This window comes from Amia ocellicauda, chromosome 12 (assembly GCF_036373705.1).
Source record: "Amia ocellicauda isolate fAmiCal2 chromosome 12, fAmiCal2.hap1, whole genome shotgun sequence".
NCBI lineage: Eukaryota > Metazoa > Chordata > Actinopteri > Amiiformes > Amiidae > Amia > Amia ocellicauda.
In genome coordinates, this window is record NC_089861.1 from 3815197 (window position 1) to 3828661 (window position 13465).

The following is a 13465-nucleotide window of genomic DNA, read 5'->3' on the forward strand; positions in this document are numbered from 1 at the left end:
TGCGTCATAATTCGGACGCATGTCTTTCTAAGCCTCATCTACACCTGAACATGTGTGGGTATATCTGAACAAAACGCAAGTATGAGTGCTGCAATTTGGTGCTCAGTTACCTTTTGCCAGACTGGTGAAATATCTTTTTTAACACTGAATTCTGCTTCAGTTATGTGGTGCAGTACTGAAATTAAAGCTAATTACTAAATGGACTAGAGTTGAACAAAATGAATGCAGAGGCACATTAAGAGGGTGGGATAATGATACAATAGCCTAAGTAGAGGGTCTCAACTTGGAAATGCCAACAAGACTTGAAATACCTGAGATAAATAGCATGTCTGTATTATTTCACAAGCAATATTTATGTAAGAAAAAGTTAGAACTCATATCTTGAATAGTATTAAATGATAAGAGTTTTGCTTTTACTACAGTCTATGACTGCACTGTTGTGAAGGCAGAAGAAAACATCCAACTGACTTATTGTTGGGAATTCTGGCTTCCTAAGATTTCACCATAGCTTTCCCTCAGACATTCACACAATGTGTGAGGAATATGTATATCTTAAAATGCAATTTTTGTATTATGTACTGTCTTTATGTATTTCGAAATTTGGAATTGAAGACTCACACGTTGGTGTGTCACGGTTGGTTGGGTCCAGGTTCCAGTTTGAAAGACTGTTTTCTGGATCTTGCTGCTCTAGACATATTCATTTTGAATCGATCATTTTGAAGCAGATCTGTGCAAAATATCTTCTCGGCCCTTACATTTGCCTTGTTTTTTAATATGGGAATAGATACTGAGAACAATACAACAATTCTTTACTCCTAGTGTCTTAAATAACCAAATCACACAAGAGTGTTACTAGCACAAAACTCTGACACACATTTACTGCTACTACAATTAAACTTTATTGATTTCACTCTGCTGTGAATACAATGTCAATACCAAGACAGAACATACATACATACATATTCAAAAGAACACCTTTCTATAAAAGGTTTTTAAGATGCTGAAGCTTCACAAAGGGCTGCTTTGATATAAATTGCAGCGAACTGCAGCTGTTAAGCAATTACAATAATTACAAATATAGCAGCAGACATAGATGTATAATGAAACAATTAGTAATAGATCTTGGAGCTGCAGCTTCTTTGCATGGAGAGCATTCATGCCAAGCAAGTTGATGTTTTCTTGTCCTCTCAGCATTCAACACGTTTTGCCTAAACAAACAAACACATACATGGGATAAACGCACATGAAGGTCAATTGATCAAAATGAAACAAATACAAAATGTTCTTAAACGACAGAGTCTGTTTGGATTTTGAAAATTAAGTTGATGTAATATGACAATGAAAAATATTTAATTAAGGATATACATGTGTTTCGTGTGGTCAGAGCCCCTACTCGGATTCGCTGTCTCAGACACCCTCACAGCCTCACCAGCAGAGCTGAATACTCTACCAAGCTCAGAGAGGGATGATGTCACTGTAACAAGCTCACACACTATGAGCCCTGTTACACACATTCATAAATATATTTACACATTTAGTATATTTACCTTGTAGTTCTCTCCTTCAAAAATAAATGTTATGGCTCCATGAGGCTGATAACATCGGCCTGAAATTAAAGCGAATACCTTTTATACTAGATCATGTCTCCATGCCTTCCCATATAGTCACCACAAAATAAAACAAATAAGGAATAAAGTTTTAAGTTCTGTAACACTGTTAAACATCTTGCAGAAAACGTCATCAATCAGGTCCTTGTTTTATTTATGTTTTATTTGGTAAAACCGTAACTGTTTACATAGGGAGATTATCTCTAACAATTAAACACTGGCAAGTTATAAGTTAGTAAGGCAAACTTGTAAAATAATACACTTTAATATGTAATACTGTCTGTGGTATTACAATAAATAGCAAAAACTGTGCAGCACCTAAAACGAGTGACTTACAACTTCTGTCTGTTCCAGGGGAGTTTTCTGTGAATTAAAAAACAAAAACATTTTTTAATTGATTGATTAGATTGATGATTTATCTATTGCATCTTCTTTTTCTGATTCATCTCTTCTCACAAAGAGGACAGAGGATGTTTTGAACACAGATGAGCCACATCCAGGACATGGTGGGAACTTGTTGCAAAGATGTTTAGGTTCAGAATAATGCATTGAAGTCCATTCAAGTAGCATATATTTTGAATTTAGATATACATCTCCTCTTCCTTTCAACCCCCACCCTTAAACTAGACGTTAGAAGCACAACTCTTTCTGAACCTCCCCCTGGATCTTTTCCAGTACAGCAAGATCTTATATGCCCAGAACGTGCAGGACTATTGTGGTGTGTTTATTGACATTTCCACTCCACACCCACCTGCAGGGGTTCAGGCAGCGCGTGAGTGGCTGCTGACTCTGCAGTGCCCAGGTCGGGGGTCTGTGTCGGGTTGGGTGGTTGATTCTGCTGTTGGAGGTACTGATAGTAGTAGTATGGATAGTCCTGACACATTAATGCATACAAAAATATGGTTAAACAAAGTTGTTTTTCACTTGAAGTAGTTAGTTTCAATTATATGTATACATTTTTCTTTCCCAATTAAGCTCTGGGACCTAAAGCCACAAACCCTTTATTTTACCTGCTGTGCCTGTTGTTGGAAGATGGGGTTGAATGGAAGAAACTGCAATGAAGAGCAAATATGAAACAAAATGGGATACTAATATGAATACTGAAGCCAGTAGGCAACAGATACACACATGCAGTCTATGTACAAAAACAATTGTTGCAATTCATATAAGAATGATATATGATGTATTACATTCATTGAATAATACAGGGAGAAGTTGGGTAAAATGTGCCCCGTGTATAAATGCATTTAATTTTGCAGTTGTAGTGCCTAACTTTTGAAATGAAAGGTTGACAATTGAATTCTTAACAATTACCTCACTACTACACAATGAACTGTAACCAAACGTTTTTTTCCCTCATGAAAAATATTACCCATGGACTGTCCCTGACAGAAATAACACGTCCAAACCAAGACAACATGCACACAAGGCCAGTAATGCATCTATTTTAAAAAGCTAGTGCAATATCATAGTCACACAATAATGTTTAAAAGAAGTACACTTTTTTTTAATCATATGGATGGATTGATGTATGTTTTTATGTATGTGTATGGTTATTTACAGAAAACAGCATTTCTGTTTGATCATACTCTACCTGGTTGTGGACGTGAGGCTGCTGTGTGTTTGGAGGCCCCTGGGGGTCCACTGGAGCCTGGGGCTGGATTGGAGCCTGAGGTCCCTGATCCCGAGGCATCTGCCCAGGGTTGGTCTGGGAGGAGAGTATCACTGGGGGAGACAGCACGACCTGAGAGGGTAGGTTTCCTTGGGGGTAAAATACGGAGGGAGGCATCTGTGACTGGAAGAATATCATGGGCTGCCCTGACCCCTGGGCCGGGAATAATAGATTAGGGTTGATGGGGCCCTGTGCAGGAAGTAATAGAGAAGGGTTGACTGGGCCCTGTGCAGGAAACAGCATCTGAGGGTTCTGGGGCTGCTGGGCAGGTAAAGCCCCCTGAGAAGGGAGCCACACTTGTCTTGGGCTGCCAATCTGAGACAGCTGGGACACAAGCTGTTGACCAAAGGGTAGGACCTGTCCGAGGAAGAGACACACAGAAATATCACCACTATTGAGCAGAGACAGAGTACTGTCAATCTTCTAAACACATCCGATGGAATTAATGGGATACCGTTGTGAAGCATTTTTATGTAGATTGTTTCAGCTGCCCATGTATATAGTGCCTCTGCAGTATCTGAATGGCAGTTTTCGCTTTCCAAAGCACCAGTGTGTAAATAGAAACAACAACAACAACAGAAAAACACTCTTTCTTTCTATTCATTCAAGATCAATTTACCTGAGATTGCGCCATACCGAGGCCAAGACCACCAAATCCCAAAATCTGAACAAAGATATTTGAATTATGTAGAAAATAAAAATAGAAAACATTCAACATTGATACCATGACAGTAAAATTGCAGTGACATAAATATTTGGGAAAACCTAACATCCCATAACATTAATAACCATTAAACAACTTTAACTCATGTACAATACATTTACTTTTATATTTATGAAATGTTTACAATGTGTTTGGATAATACATATTCTATATTTCAATTTAAAATGTACACCTACCTCCAAGCTGTTACTTGCAGTCAATCCTAAGAGCTACATTATAAAGCAAAGAAATATTTACACTTCAAATGTATTCAAAAATATTTTAATGAATATATTATTATTGTTATTTATTTATTTATTTATTTATTTATTTATTTGGAGACACCCTTATCCAGGGCAACTTACAGTTTTCACAAGAAGCATTTTATTACAAAACTGCAGGAATACAATCTATAATAATATATCTTTGTATTTCAAACAATAAATAGCATTTACAATTTGTTGAAAATATTTTTTCAAACTTGAATATCATTGCTGTAACTGGCTTCGATTTGTTTGTACAATGTAATGAAAAATAAGGAACTAAATAGATGTGTTTCTTAAAAAGATGGCAAAGTGTGATGCTTACAGGTAAAGCAAGATTTGTTCCAGTTAAACAGGCTAGCAGAACGACAGTGTTCATCATTGTAGTTGTTATCTGCAAGGAAATCAAAAGACCAAATCTGATTACACACAAATACACAATGGAACAACATTTCTTAATACATTTCTTCTGACATACAGCTTGTATTTTCTAGTGTGACCTGTAGATGGAGGCAAAAACAGTGACTAGCAAAAGTATTCAGACCCTCGCGCATTTTCATTTTGTTGCTTTAAAGCTTGCAGTCTTGACACTTTGAAGTAGGAATTCATATGTGCTATATACACAAGCATCTCTACACATTCAAAGCAAAATCTGCAAGAAATATGTAAATTAATATGAAATAAAAATGGAATGCTATGATTGCATATGTATTAAAACCCTTTGCTGTGTGCAAACCTAAATTATTTCAGGTGCACACAATTACTTTAAGGAGCCACTGTCTGTGTGCATTAATAGTGGTTCTCATGGTTTCTGTCTCTGTGAGATTCCTTTGGTCAGGTAATGAGTTTCAAGCAAACACTCAACCATGAAGACCAAGGAGCTTTCAAAGGAAATCAGGGATAAAGTCATTGAAAAGCACAGATCAGGAGAAGGGTACAAAATACTATTGAAGTCTCTGAATATTCCTGTGAGCACAGTGTACACAATCAGCAAGAAATGGATGATGCCAAAAGGTGCTTCCACCAAATATTGATGGGTCTGAATACTTATGCAATTAACATATTTTCATTATATCTTACTCCGTGAATTATCCAGCTGTACAGTTATTTGAAATTGTATATGCATTATTACTGAAACATAACAAATAGTACAATACATGGATGCATTTACCTCAAGAGTTGGAACTGTATAAAAAAAGGCTGTTTTGCTGGTAACATACTATGGCAGGAGAGTGTCTTGGGAAGTTACAGTGGTTCAGAGCTCACACTGTATGATATAATTGCAGTATAACAATAAAGTATAATAAACAGTAGAATAATACAAGAAAACAATACATACAATTACTGAAATTTAACGGTTGTTCAGCTTCTGCTTGTCTACTTGGGGAAAAAAATTTATACTTACTGGAGTTGCTTCAGTGAATGTTGGTGCTGGAACCTGAAGGTCTTCCTGAATTCACCTGCTACTGATAAATACGGCCTGTGCTCTGGGGCATTTAAAGCTTTATCTCTGATCCCATCCAGCCAATCAGTAGCCAAGTTTGTGTGGTAACTTTTTTAGCTGAGACAGATCCCACATTACTGCATTGTCTGCTGGTGAACTTCCACATCTCTGCAGTAATGAAATAATTGTCTCCATTACCTCAGATACAGACGGGTAAAAAAAAAAAAAACTGGTTCCCAAAGTGTTAACATCCTGACACACATACCTCCCACTACTCTGATAACTTTCCATTATTGCTTTGTATTAGTGGGGATGACAGAAAAATGTTATCCTAATTATCGGGACACTAAAGTCATGGCACAGAGTCACTGTCTTGTAACTGTACCATCAGTAAAGCGAAAGAAAAACAAAAGAAGCAAACTATAATGTAAATTAATGTGTCTTTAAAAAAACATACATTATTGTGAGAGCATAAAGTGTACTGTTAGTTGGCCATCATCCACTTTATGCACACAGGCCTTGAAAAGTATATTTTCACAGCAATAACCCTGCAGGGCAGAAGTAGTTTGAGTGTTGCTTCGTTAAAAGCTGTTGCTATAAAATAAATCTGTTGCTTTAACTCCAAGTTTTTCCTATTATTTGTTTTTGGTTGGCAAATCCACATAGCAAAAAGCCTACATTGATATACTATTTATCTCCAAAGACTGAACAAATTAATCTCTGCAGTTCCCTCCCCCATTTACATGCAGTAAATTCAGAAACGGACGGAAATTGGATAGTATACGGAATTCACAATCAACAGGTTGCCCAAAACATTCATTGAAGCTGCCATGATGTTGTAGTAAGACAACAGAATCAGGTGTTATTCCTGTGCTATCCATATATTCATTCATTAGTATTTTGCAGTCCTTATTGTGAAGTCTGACCCTTTTGACAGAAGAATGAAAGCCAGACTATATACCTTTATTTGCATTATCTCATTTGTTACTAGTTGAGCTATAGTGGTCAGCCAAAGCCATACAAACAGTCAATTCCCTGCCTGCTGACTTTGTGGTGCTGACTTAAAAAGCAGTTGACTTCAGTTAGGCAACCCGTTTACGCCTCTGTCGCTCATTTGCATAATTTCAGCTCTTGTGAGTAATACCACCAGGTTCCATAGGGGAGCCACTTATTTTAGAAGAATGTGCTGACGTGACGTTTTAATTGCGGTGTTATTACACAGTGTCTGTGAGAGGAGCCTGTTTCCCTTTTCCTAGTAGGCTTAGCAGGGCCTAATAAGTCTTGTAACATTGGGTTAGTATACTTTGTAAAAAAATAATATGCAAAGTCACCTATTAAAGGGTGTAGTGTAGTGGAAACTGTAGTAAATATTTCATACTGTATATTCATATGAATCTGTAAAACAATGCTACATTATCTACCTGTATTTTACTAAATATTTAGTTCAGTCTAACATACTTTTCTTTCTATATTTTTTTATTTATCTCTAGAATGTAGTTAAATTAATGTAATTTTGTTATGTTTTGACAGTTCTGTGTTACTAAGGCTGGGATTAAATGTTTGACCCACCCACTAATAGAAAACTAGTTCCTCCCAAAATAGAGAGTCTGAACCCACTGTTTCTGAGGTTCGCATTGACCCCAATTTAGCAAATACCCAGAAACAGCAGGTTCGCTCTTTATTAAGCCGCTCCCAGCATGTCTTTTCTCACCAATCCGGGCTCACACCTCTCATTGAACACCATATTCACACAGCACCGGACACCTGTATGCGTGTGAAACCCTATCGCACCCCCTATTACAAAAAGCAGGCTGCCAATGCAGAAGTGCAGAAGATGTTGGAGCTGGGAGTCACAGAGAAGTCACAGTCGGAGTGGTGTAGCCCAACAGTCTTAGTACCAAATCCGTGTCTGCTGTACAGGAGCTCAGAGTCCCACAATCGAGAGGAGGCTGTTCGCCCCATCGTGCTCGTTTGGTGTCCATTAATAACTGAGTGATCCAAGGATTCTATCCAGCCTATTTTGAAATGTTACCAAATTTTCAGCTTCTACCACATCGCTGGGGAGTTTGTTCCAGATTGTGACTACTCTCTGTGTAAAGAAGTGTCTCCTGTTTTCCATTTAGAATTTCTTGAAGCCCAATTTCCATTTGTGTCCCCGGGTGCGTGTGTCCCTGCTGATCTGGAAAAGCTCCTCTGGTTTGATGTGGTCAATGTCTTTCATGATTTTGAAGACTTGAATCAAGTTCCCACGTAGTCTCCTCTGTTCCAGGGTGAAAAGGTTCAGTTCCTCAGTCTCTCAGTAGGACATTCCCTTCAGACCTGGAATAAGTCTGGTTGCTCTCCTCTGAACTGCCTCTAGAGCAGCGATATCTTTCTTGAAGTGTGGAGCCCAGAACTGTCCACAGTATCCAGATGAGCTCTAACTAGTGCATTGTACAGTCTGAACATCACTGCCCTTGTTCTCAATTCTGCACTTTTGACAATATACCCTAACATTGTGTTTGCCTTTTTTATTGCTTCCCCACATTGTTTGGATGGAGAAAGTGAGGAGTCCACATAGACTCCTAGGTCTTTCTCATGCGTTACTTCATCTAGTTCTGTTCCTCCCATAGTGTAATTATAGTGGACATTTTTGTTCCCTGCGTGTATTACCTTGCACTTGTCCACATTGAATTTCATCTGCCAGGTGTTGGCCCACAACTGAATATTATCTAAGTCCCTCTGAATAGTCTGTGCTGCTGAGATTGTATCTGCTGAATCACCTATTTTAGTATCATCCGCAAATTTAACAAGTTTCCTATGTATCCCAGAGTCCAGACACAATGTTAGGGTATATTGTCAAAAGTGTAGAATTGAGAACAAGGGCAGTGATGTCCAGACTGTACAATGCACTAGTTAGAGCTCATCTGGATACTGTGGACAGCTCTGGGCTCCACACTTCAAGAAAGATATCGCTGCTCTAGAGGCAGTTCAGAGGAGAGCAACCAGACTTATTCCAGGTCTGAAGGGAATGTCCTACTGAGAGACTGAGGGACCTGAACCTTTTACCCTGGAACAGAGGAGACTACGTGGGGACTTTATTCAAGTCTTCAAAATCATGAAAGGCATCGACCACATCAAACCAGAGGAGCTTTTCCAGATCAGCAGGGACACACGCACCTGGGGACACAAATGGAAATTGGGCTTCAAGGCATTCAAGACAGAAAACAGGAGACACTTCTTCACACAGAGAGGCGTCACAATCTGAACAAACTCCCCAGCGATGTGGTTGAAGCTGAAAGTTTGGGAACATTCAAAAATAGACTGGATAGGATCCTTGGATCACTCAGTTATTAATGGACACCAAATGAGCACGATGGGGCGAATGGGCTCTTCTCGTTTGTAAACTTTCTTATGTTCTTATGTTCTTAAGAGGAGAAGGGAGAGGAGGAGAGAGAGGGGAGACAGGGAAGGAATGAGTGTGGGAGAGGGAGGGATGGAGGGAGAGGCAGTGGGACTGAGAGGGATATAAATTGTATTGTTTCTCTCTGACAGGGGGGAGACAGACTGCTTTCCCTGAGACAATGCGTCTCTCAGAGCTGAGGATTGTGCTGCTGGGAGGGAGAGTGACTGGGAAGAGCTCATCAGGAAACACCATCCTGGGTAGAGAGGCATTTAAGACAGGAGATCTGACTGAGACAGGGACTGTGGGGTATGAGAAGAGCCAGGGTGAAGTGGCCGGGAGGCAGGTCACTGTGGTCAGAGCACCAGGCTGGGGGTGGAGTGATTCTGTACAGGAGACTCTAAAGCAGGTTAATAGGAGATTGTGCGCAGTGTGTCTTTGTGCCCCCCGGGACCCCAGGCTCTCCTCCTGGTCCTTCCTGTGGGGAGATACTCATTCACAGAGAGATACAGGAGAGCAGCACAGGAACACCTGGAGCTCCTCAGTGAGAGAGTCTGGAGACACACTATAGTGCTGTTCACCTGGGGGGACAGACTGGGAGACATAACCATTGAGCAGCACATTGAGAGAGGAGGGGAGGAGCTCCAGCAGTTTGTGGAGAAATGTGGGAACAGGTATCATGTTCTCCACAACAGGGACAGGGGCGACGGCACTCAGGTCACAGAGCTGCTGGACAAGATAGAGGAGATGGTGGCAGGAAACAAGGAGAGATTCTTCATCAGGCAGAAATACACAGAGACCCACCAGCAGATGGAAGATCTGATTCAACTGAAGGTAAATGAGATGAAACAGAAGATGGAGGAGGAGTGGAGCAGGAGAGAAAAGGAGCTGAAGGAGAAGATGAGAAAGACACTGAAGCAAGAGGAGCTGGAGAAAGAGACAGAGGAATCCACACTGCCTGTCAAGAGGAGCAGCAGCATGGACATCTTCCCTCCCAGCAGTGAGTCTGATTAATGCTGTATCACTGACTCTCTGATCTCACTGGCTCTCCTCTCAGTCTGTATTATTTACTCTCTGGGTGGATGAAGTGAGTGAGAGATATGATATTATATAACACTAATTGAAGAGAAACCCTCTGTAAAATACAGTCAATACAGATAATCCATTACTGCAGGTTAGTTAGTTAATGGTGCTCATGTCAATCAATAATTTTGTTATTTAGTATAGCGTCCTTCGCAGGGTCGTCACTCAGACGCTGTGCAGTGAAAGGTGGCAACCTGTCACAACAGGGCAATGAGTTGACTGAGGCATTGAGGCTCAAACCCATTTAGCGCTCTATTCGGTCAATAACAGGACTGCAGAATCAATTCTATATTTCACTGCTTACAGTGGTGAGGTGACCTTGCAATGACTTTGCTGCACAGGTTTTAGCTCCCGTTAGATGAAGCTGTTTTACCCAGACTGTGTAATGGATGTCCGTTTCAGACTGTTCATTTTGTGTTACACACACACACAGGCACAGCATATACTGATATAGTAAAAGCTCAACTCAGTTACATCAGTGAGTCACTGCTCTGTTCCTCTGTCCTCTCGTCCCCAAGTTAAAGTGTCCGCTACGCAGGAGCTCAGAGTCCCACTGAGAGAGTAATTAGAGGGACTGAGACACAGCTGATGGGCAAACTGTCTGACTGGAGTGACTGTAGGAAATACACTAGCAACACACCAGCAACACACTACACACACACTACACACACACACACACACACATACATAACACACACACACACACTACACACACACACACAACACCACACTGGACTACACACCCTGAGAGAACAGAGCTGCAATGGCTTTACATATTCTAGGAGACAGAGGGGAAGAGAGGGACAGAGGGATGGAGAGAGAGAAGGGGTTAGAGAGAGGGAGAAGGAGGGGAATGGGGAGAGAGAGGGAGAAGCAATGAAGGGGTGAGAGATTGCAAGAGAGGGAAGAAGGGGAGAGAGGGAGAAAGAGGCAATGTCAGTTAGATAAAGAAGTTGACAGGTTTAGCCATTAGTGAAAAAAATCAAATGAAAATACATGAATGACAAAAAGATTAATAATAATAAAGAAAAAAAACAGATAGGAAAAATAACGAAGGAGGGGTAAAGAGAGAGCAGTATCAGTAAGAGAAAAATGGAGGAGGAGAGAGAGGGGAGACAGGGAGGGAATGAGTGTGGGAGAGGAAGAGATGGAGGGAGAGGCAGTGGGACTGAAGAGGGATATAAACTGTGTTGTTTCTTTCTGACAGGGGGGAGACAGACTGCTTCCCCTGAGACACAGCGTCTCTCAGAGCTGAGGATTGTGCTACTTGAGGGGAGACGGACTGGGAAGAGTTCATCAGGAAACACCATCCTGGGCAGAAAGGCGTTTAAGACTGGGAGAGTAACTGTGCAGAGTGAGAAGAGCCAGGATGAAGTGGCCGGGAGGCAGGTCACTGTGGTCGACACACAGGGCTGGTGGAGGAGTCATTCTGTACAGGAGACTCCAGAGCGGGTCAAACAGGAGATTGTGCGCAGTGTGTCTTTGTGCCCTCCAGGACCCCATGCTCTCCTCCTGGTCATTAATGTGTGGAGCTCATTCACAGAGAGAGAGAGGAGATCAGTGCAGGAACACCTGGAGCTCCTCAGTGAGAGAGTCTGGAGACACACTATAGTGCTGTTCACCTGGGGGGACAGACTGGGAGACACAACCATTGAGCAGCACATTGAGAGAGGAGGGGAGGGGCTCCAGCGGCTTGTGGAGAAATGTGGGAACAGGTATCATGTTCTCCACAACAGGAACAGGGGCGACGGCACTCAGGTCACAGAGCTGCTGGACAAGATAGAGGAGATGGTGGCAGGACTGAGTGTCTCTCACTACAGGAGGGAGACAGGAGGACTGCAGGAGAAGAGAGTGAAGAGGAGTGATGAGAGAGAAGGGATGAATTAACAGAGGGATGAAGAGGAGGAGAAGACGGAGAAAGAGAGGGAGCCACACTGCCAGTCAGGAGGAGAAACAGTAAAGATCTGATCCCACCCGGCAGTAAGTCAGTGTGGTCAGATTAACAGCAGACAGACCACACACCTCTGTCACTGCACAGCACTGAGGCCTCTTACTGACTGTGTCACTATAGCACACTGTCACACAGCTCTACTACACCCCTGACTGTTTCACTACATCACACTGACACACAGCTCCACTACACCCCTGTGACTATCTCTCTCTCTGCAGTGTCTGGAGCAGAGGACCCTGCCCTGGAGGAGCCCTGAGCCCTAGTGTGCTCTGTACAGCCATGGGGACTGACAGCTGTGCTGAAGGAGCTGTAGACCAGCGCCTACTTGTGGAGAATATGCTGAAGGATGACTCATCTGACCAGATCACTTTTTCTCCACATCTCTATAGACCAGTGCCTGTGGTTTGTGCACCACTGAACTCTCAGATGTGCATTTGTCTTTGTAATGAGGGGTTTCTGCACTGCAGCTGTAACCAGTGTAGAAAGTTTTATAATTTGGAATATTGTATTGTTTTTGTGTACTTTACCTGTTATTAGAAAACAAAGCGTGTTTTTACGCTGTGTCAGTTGGAATATTTGAGTTAGCGGCCTATAAATAATTTTCCTAATTTCTTTAAGTACTGTTGGAAATATACCATCTGGCCCAGGGGATTTGTTGGTTTTTAATTCTGCTAGTCCCTTTAGTACCTCCTCCTCATTTATCCTGATCTCTCTTAGGGTTTGACTGGACTGATTGTCAACCTGTGGCATGTCATCTGTTTTTTCTTTTGTAAAAACCTCTGTGAAATACTCATTTAGAACATTTGCCACATCTTGTTCATTTTCCAAGATACCTCAATGTTTGCCCTTTATCTGTTTCACTTCCTCCTTTATTGACTGCTTGCTGTTGTAATATTGAAAAAAAGCTCTGCATTAGTTTTAGCTCCAAGAGCTATGTTTCTATTTCCCTCTTTGCTTTCCTGATCACTTTCTTAAGGTCCCTTTACAGCTCAACATATTCTTTGTATTTTGTATCGTCTCCATCCCTTTTGTATTTGATATACAACATTTTATTTCGCTTTTTTTTTTCATACTTCTATTAAACCATTTTGGCCAATGTTTTTTGGTCCTCAATTTGCTAAGTTTGGGTACAAATTTCTCCAGAGCCTCAAGTAGTATATTCTTAAAATATAACCATCCATTTTCAACTGACTCTGTATCCAGTGTGCTCCAGTCTACCTCTTCTAAGTGCCGCCTCATTCCTTCAAGGTTTGCTTTTCTAAAATTGTAGACCATTGTGTTAGACTTGGACCTTGTTTTTTGAAAGAATGCCTCAAAGCTAACCATATTGTGATCACAATTTGCCATTGGTTCTCTAACT

The 13465-nt window shown here is 41.2% G+C and overlaps 1 protein-coding gene and 1 pseudogene across 1 annotated transcript; one reads left to right on the forward strand and one right to left on the reverse strand.

Annotated features, from left to right (window-relative positions):
* Positions 1–887: 887 nt before the first annotated feature.
* On the reverse strand, positions 888–5700 carry LOC136763984 (synapsin-1-like). The gene is made up of 10 exons (XM_066717815.1): positions 5651–5700; positions 4571–4639; positions 4180–4212; positions 3899–3943; positions 3202–3636; positions 2618–2659; positions 2359–2481; positions 1944–1970; positions 1548–1606; positions 888–1208 (listed from the first exon to the last, which is right to left on the reverse strand). The coding sequence occupies exons 2-9, from the start codon at positions 4625–4627 to the stop codon at positions 1577–1579; spliced, it is 792 nt and encodes a 263-aa protein (XP_066573912.1). The 5' UTR covers positions 4628–4639; positions 5651–5700; the 3' UTR covers positions 888–1208; positions 1548–1576.
* A 3552-nt stretch (positions 5701–9252) lies between these two features.
* LOC136765059 (GTPase IMAP family member 4-like) lies at positions 9253–12041 on the forward strand (annotated as a pseudogene).
* Positions 12042–13465: the final 1424 nt, after the last annotated feature.

Bases quoted from the DNA above. Each gene is read 5' to 3' on its own strand.
- LOC136763984 (XM_066717815.1), bottom strand. From the start codon at position 4,627: ATGATGAACACTGTCGTTCTGCTAGCCTGTTTAACTGGAACAAATCTT. The intron at 4,213-4,570 runs GTAAGCATCACA...TTTATAATGTAG, and splicing joins GAACAAATCTTGCTTTACCT to CTCTTAGGATTGACTGCAAG. The intron at 2,482-2,617 runs GTAAAATAAAGG...TTAATGTGTCAG, and splicing joins TCCAACAACAGGCACAGCAG to GACTATCCATACTACTACTA.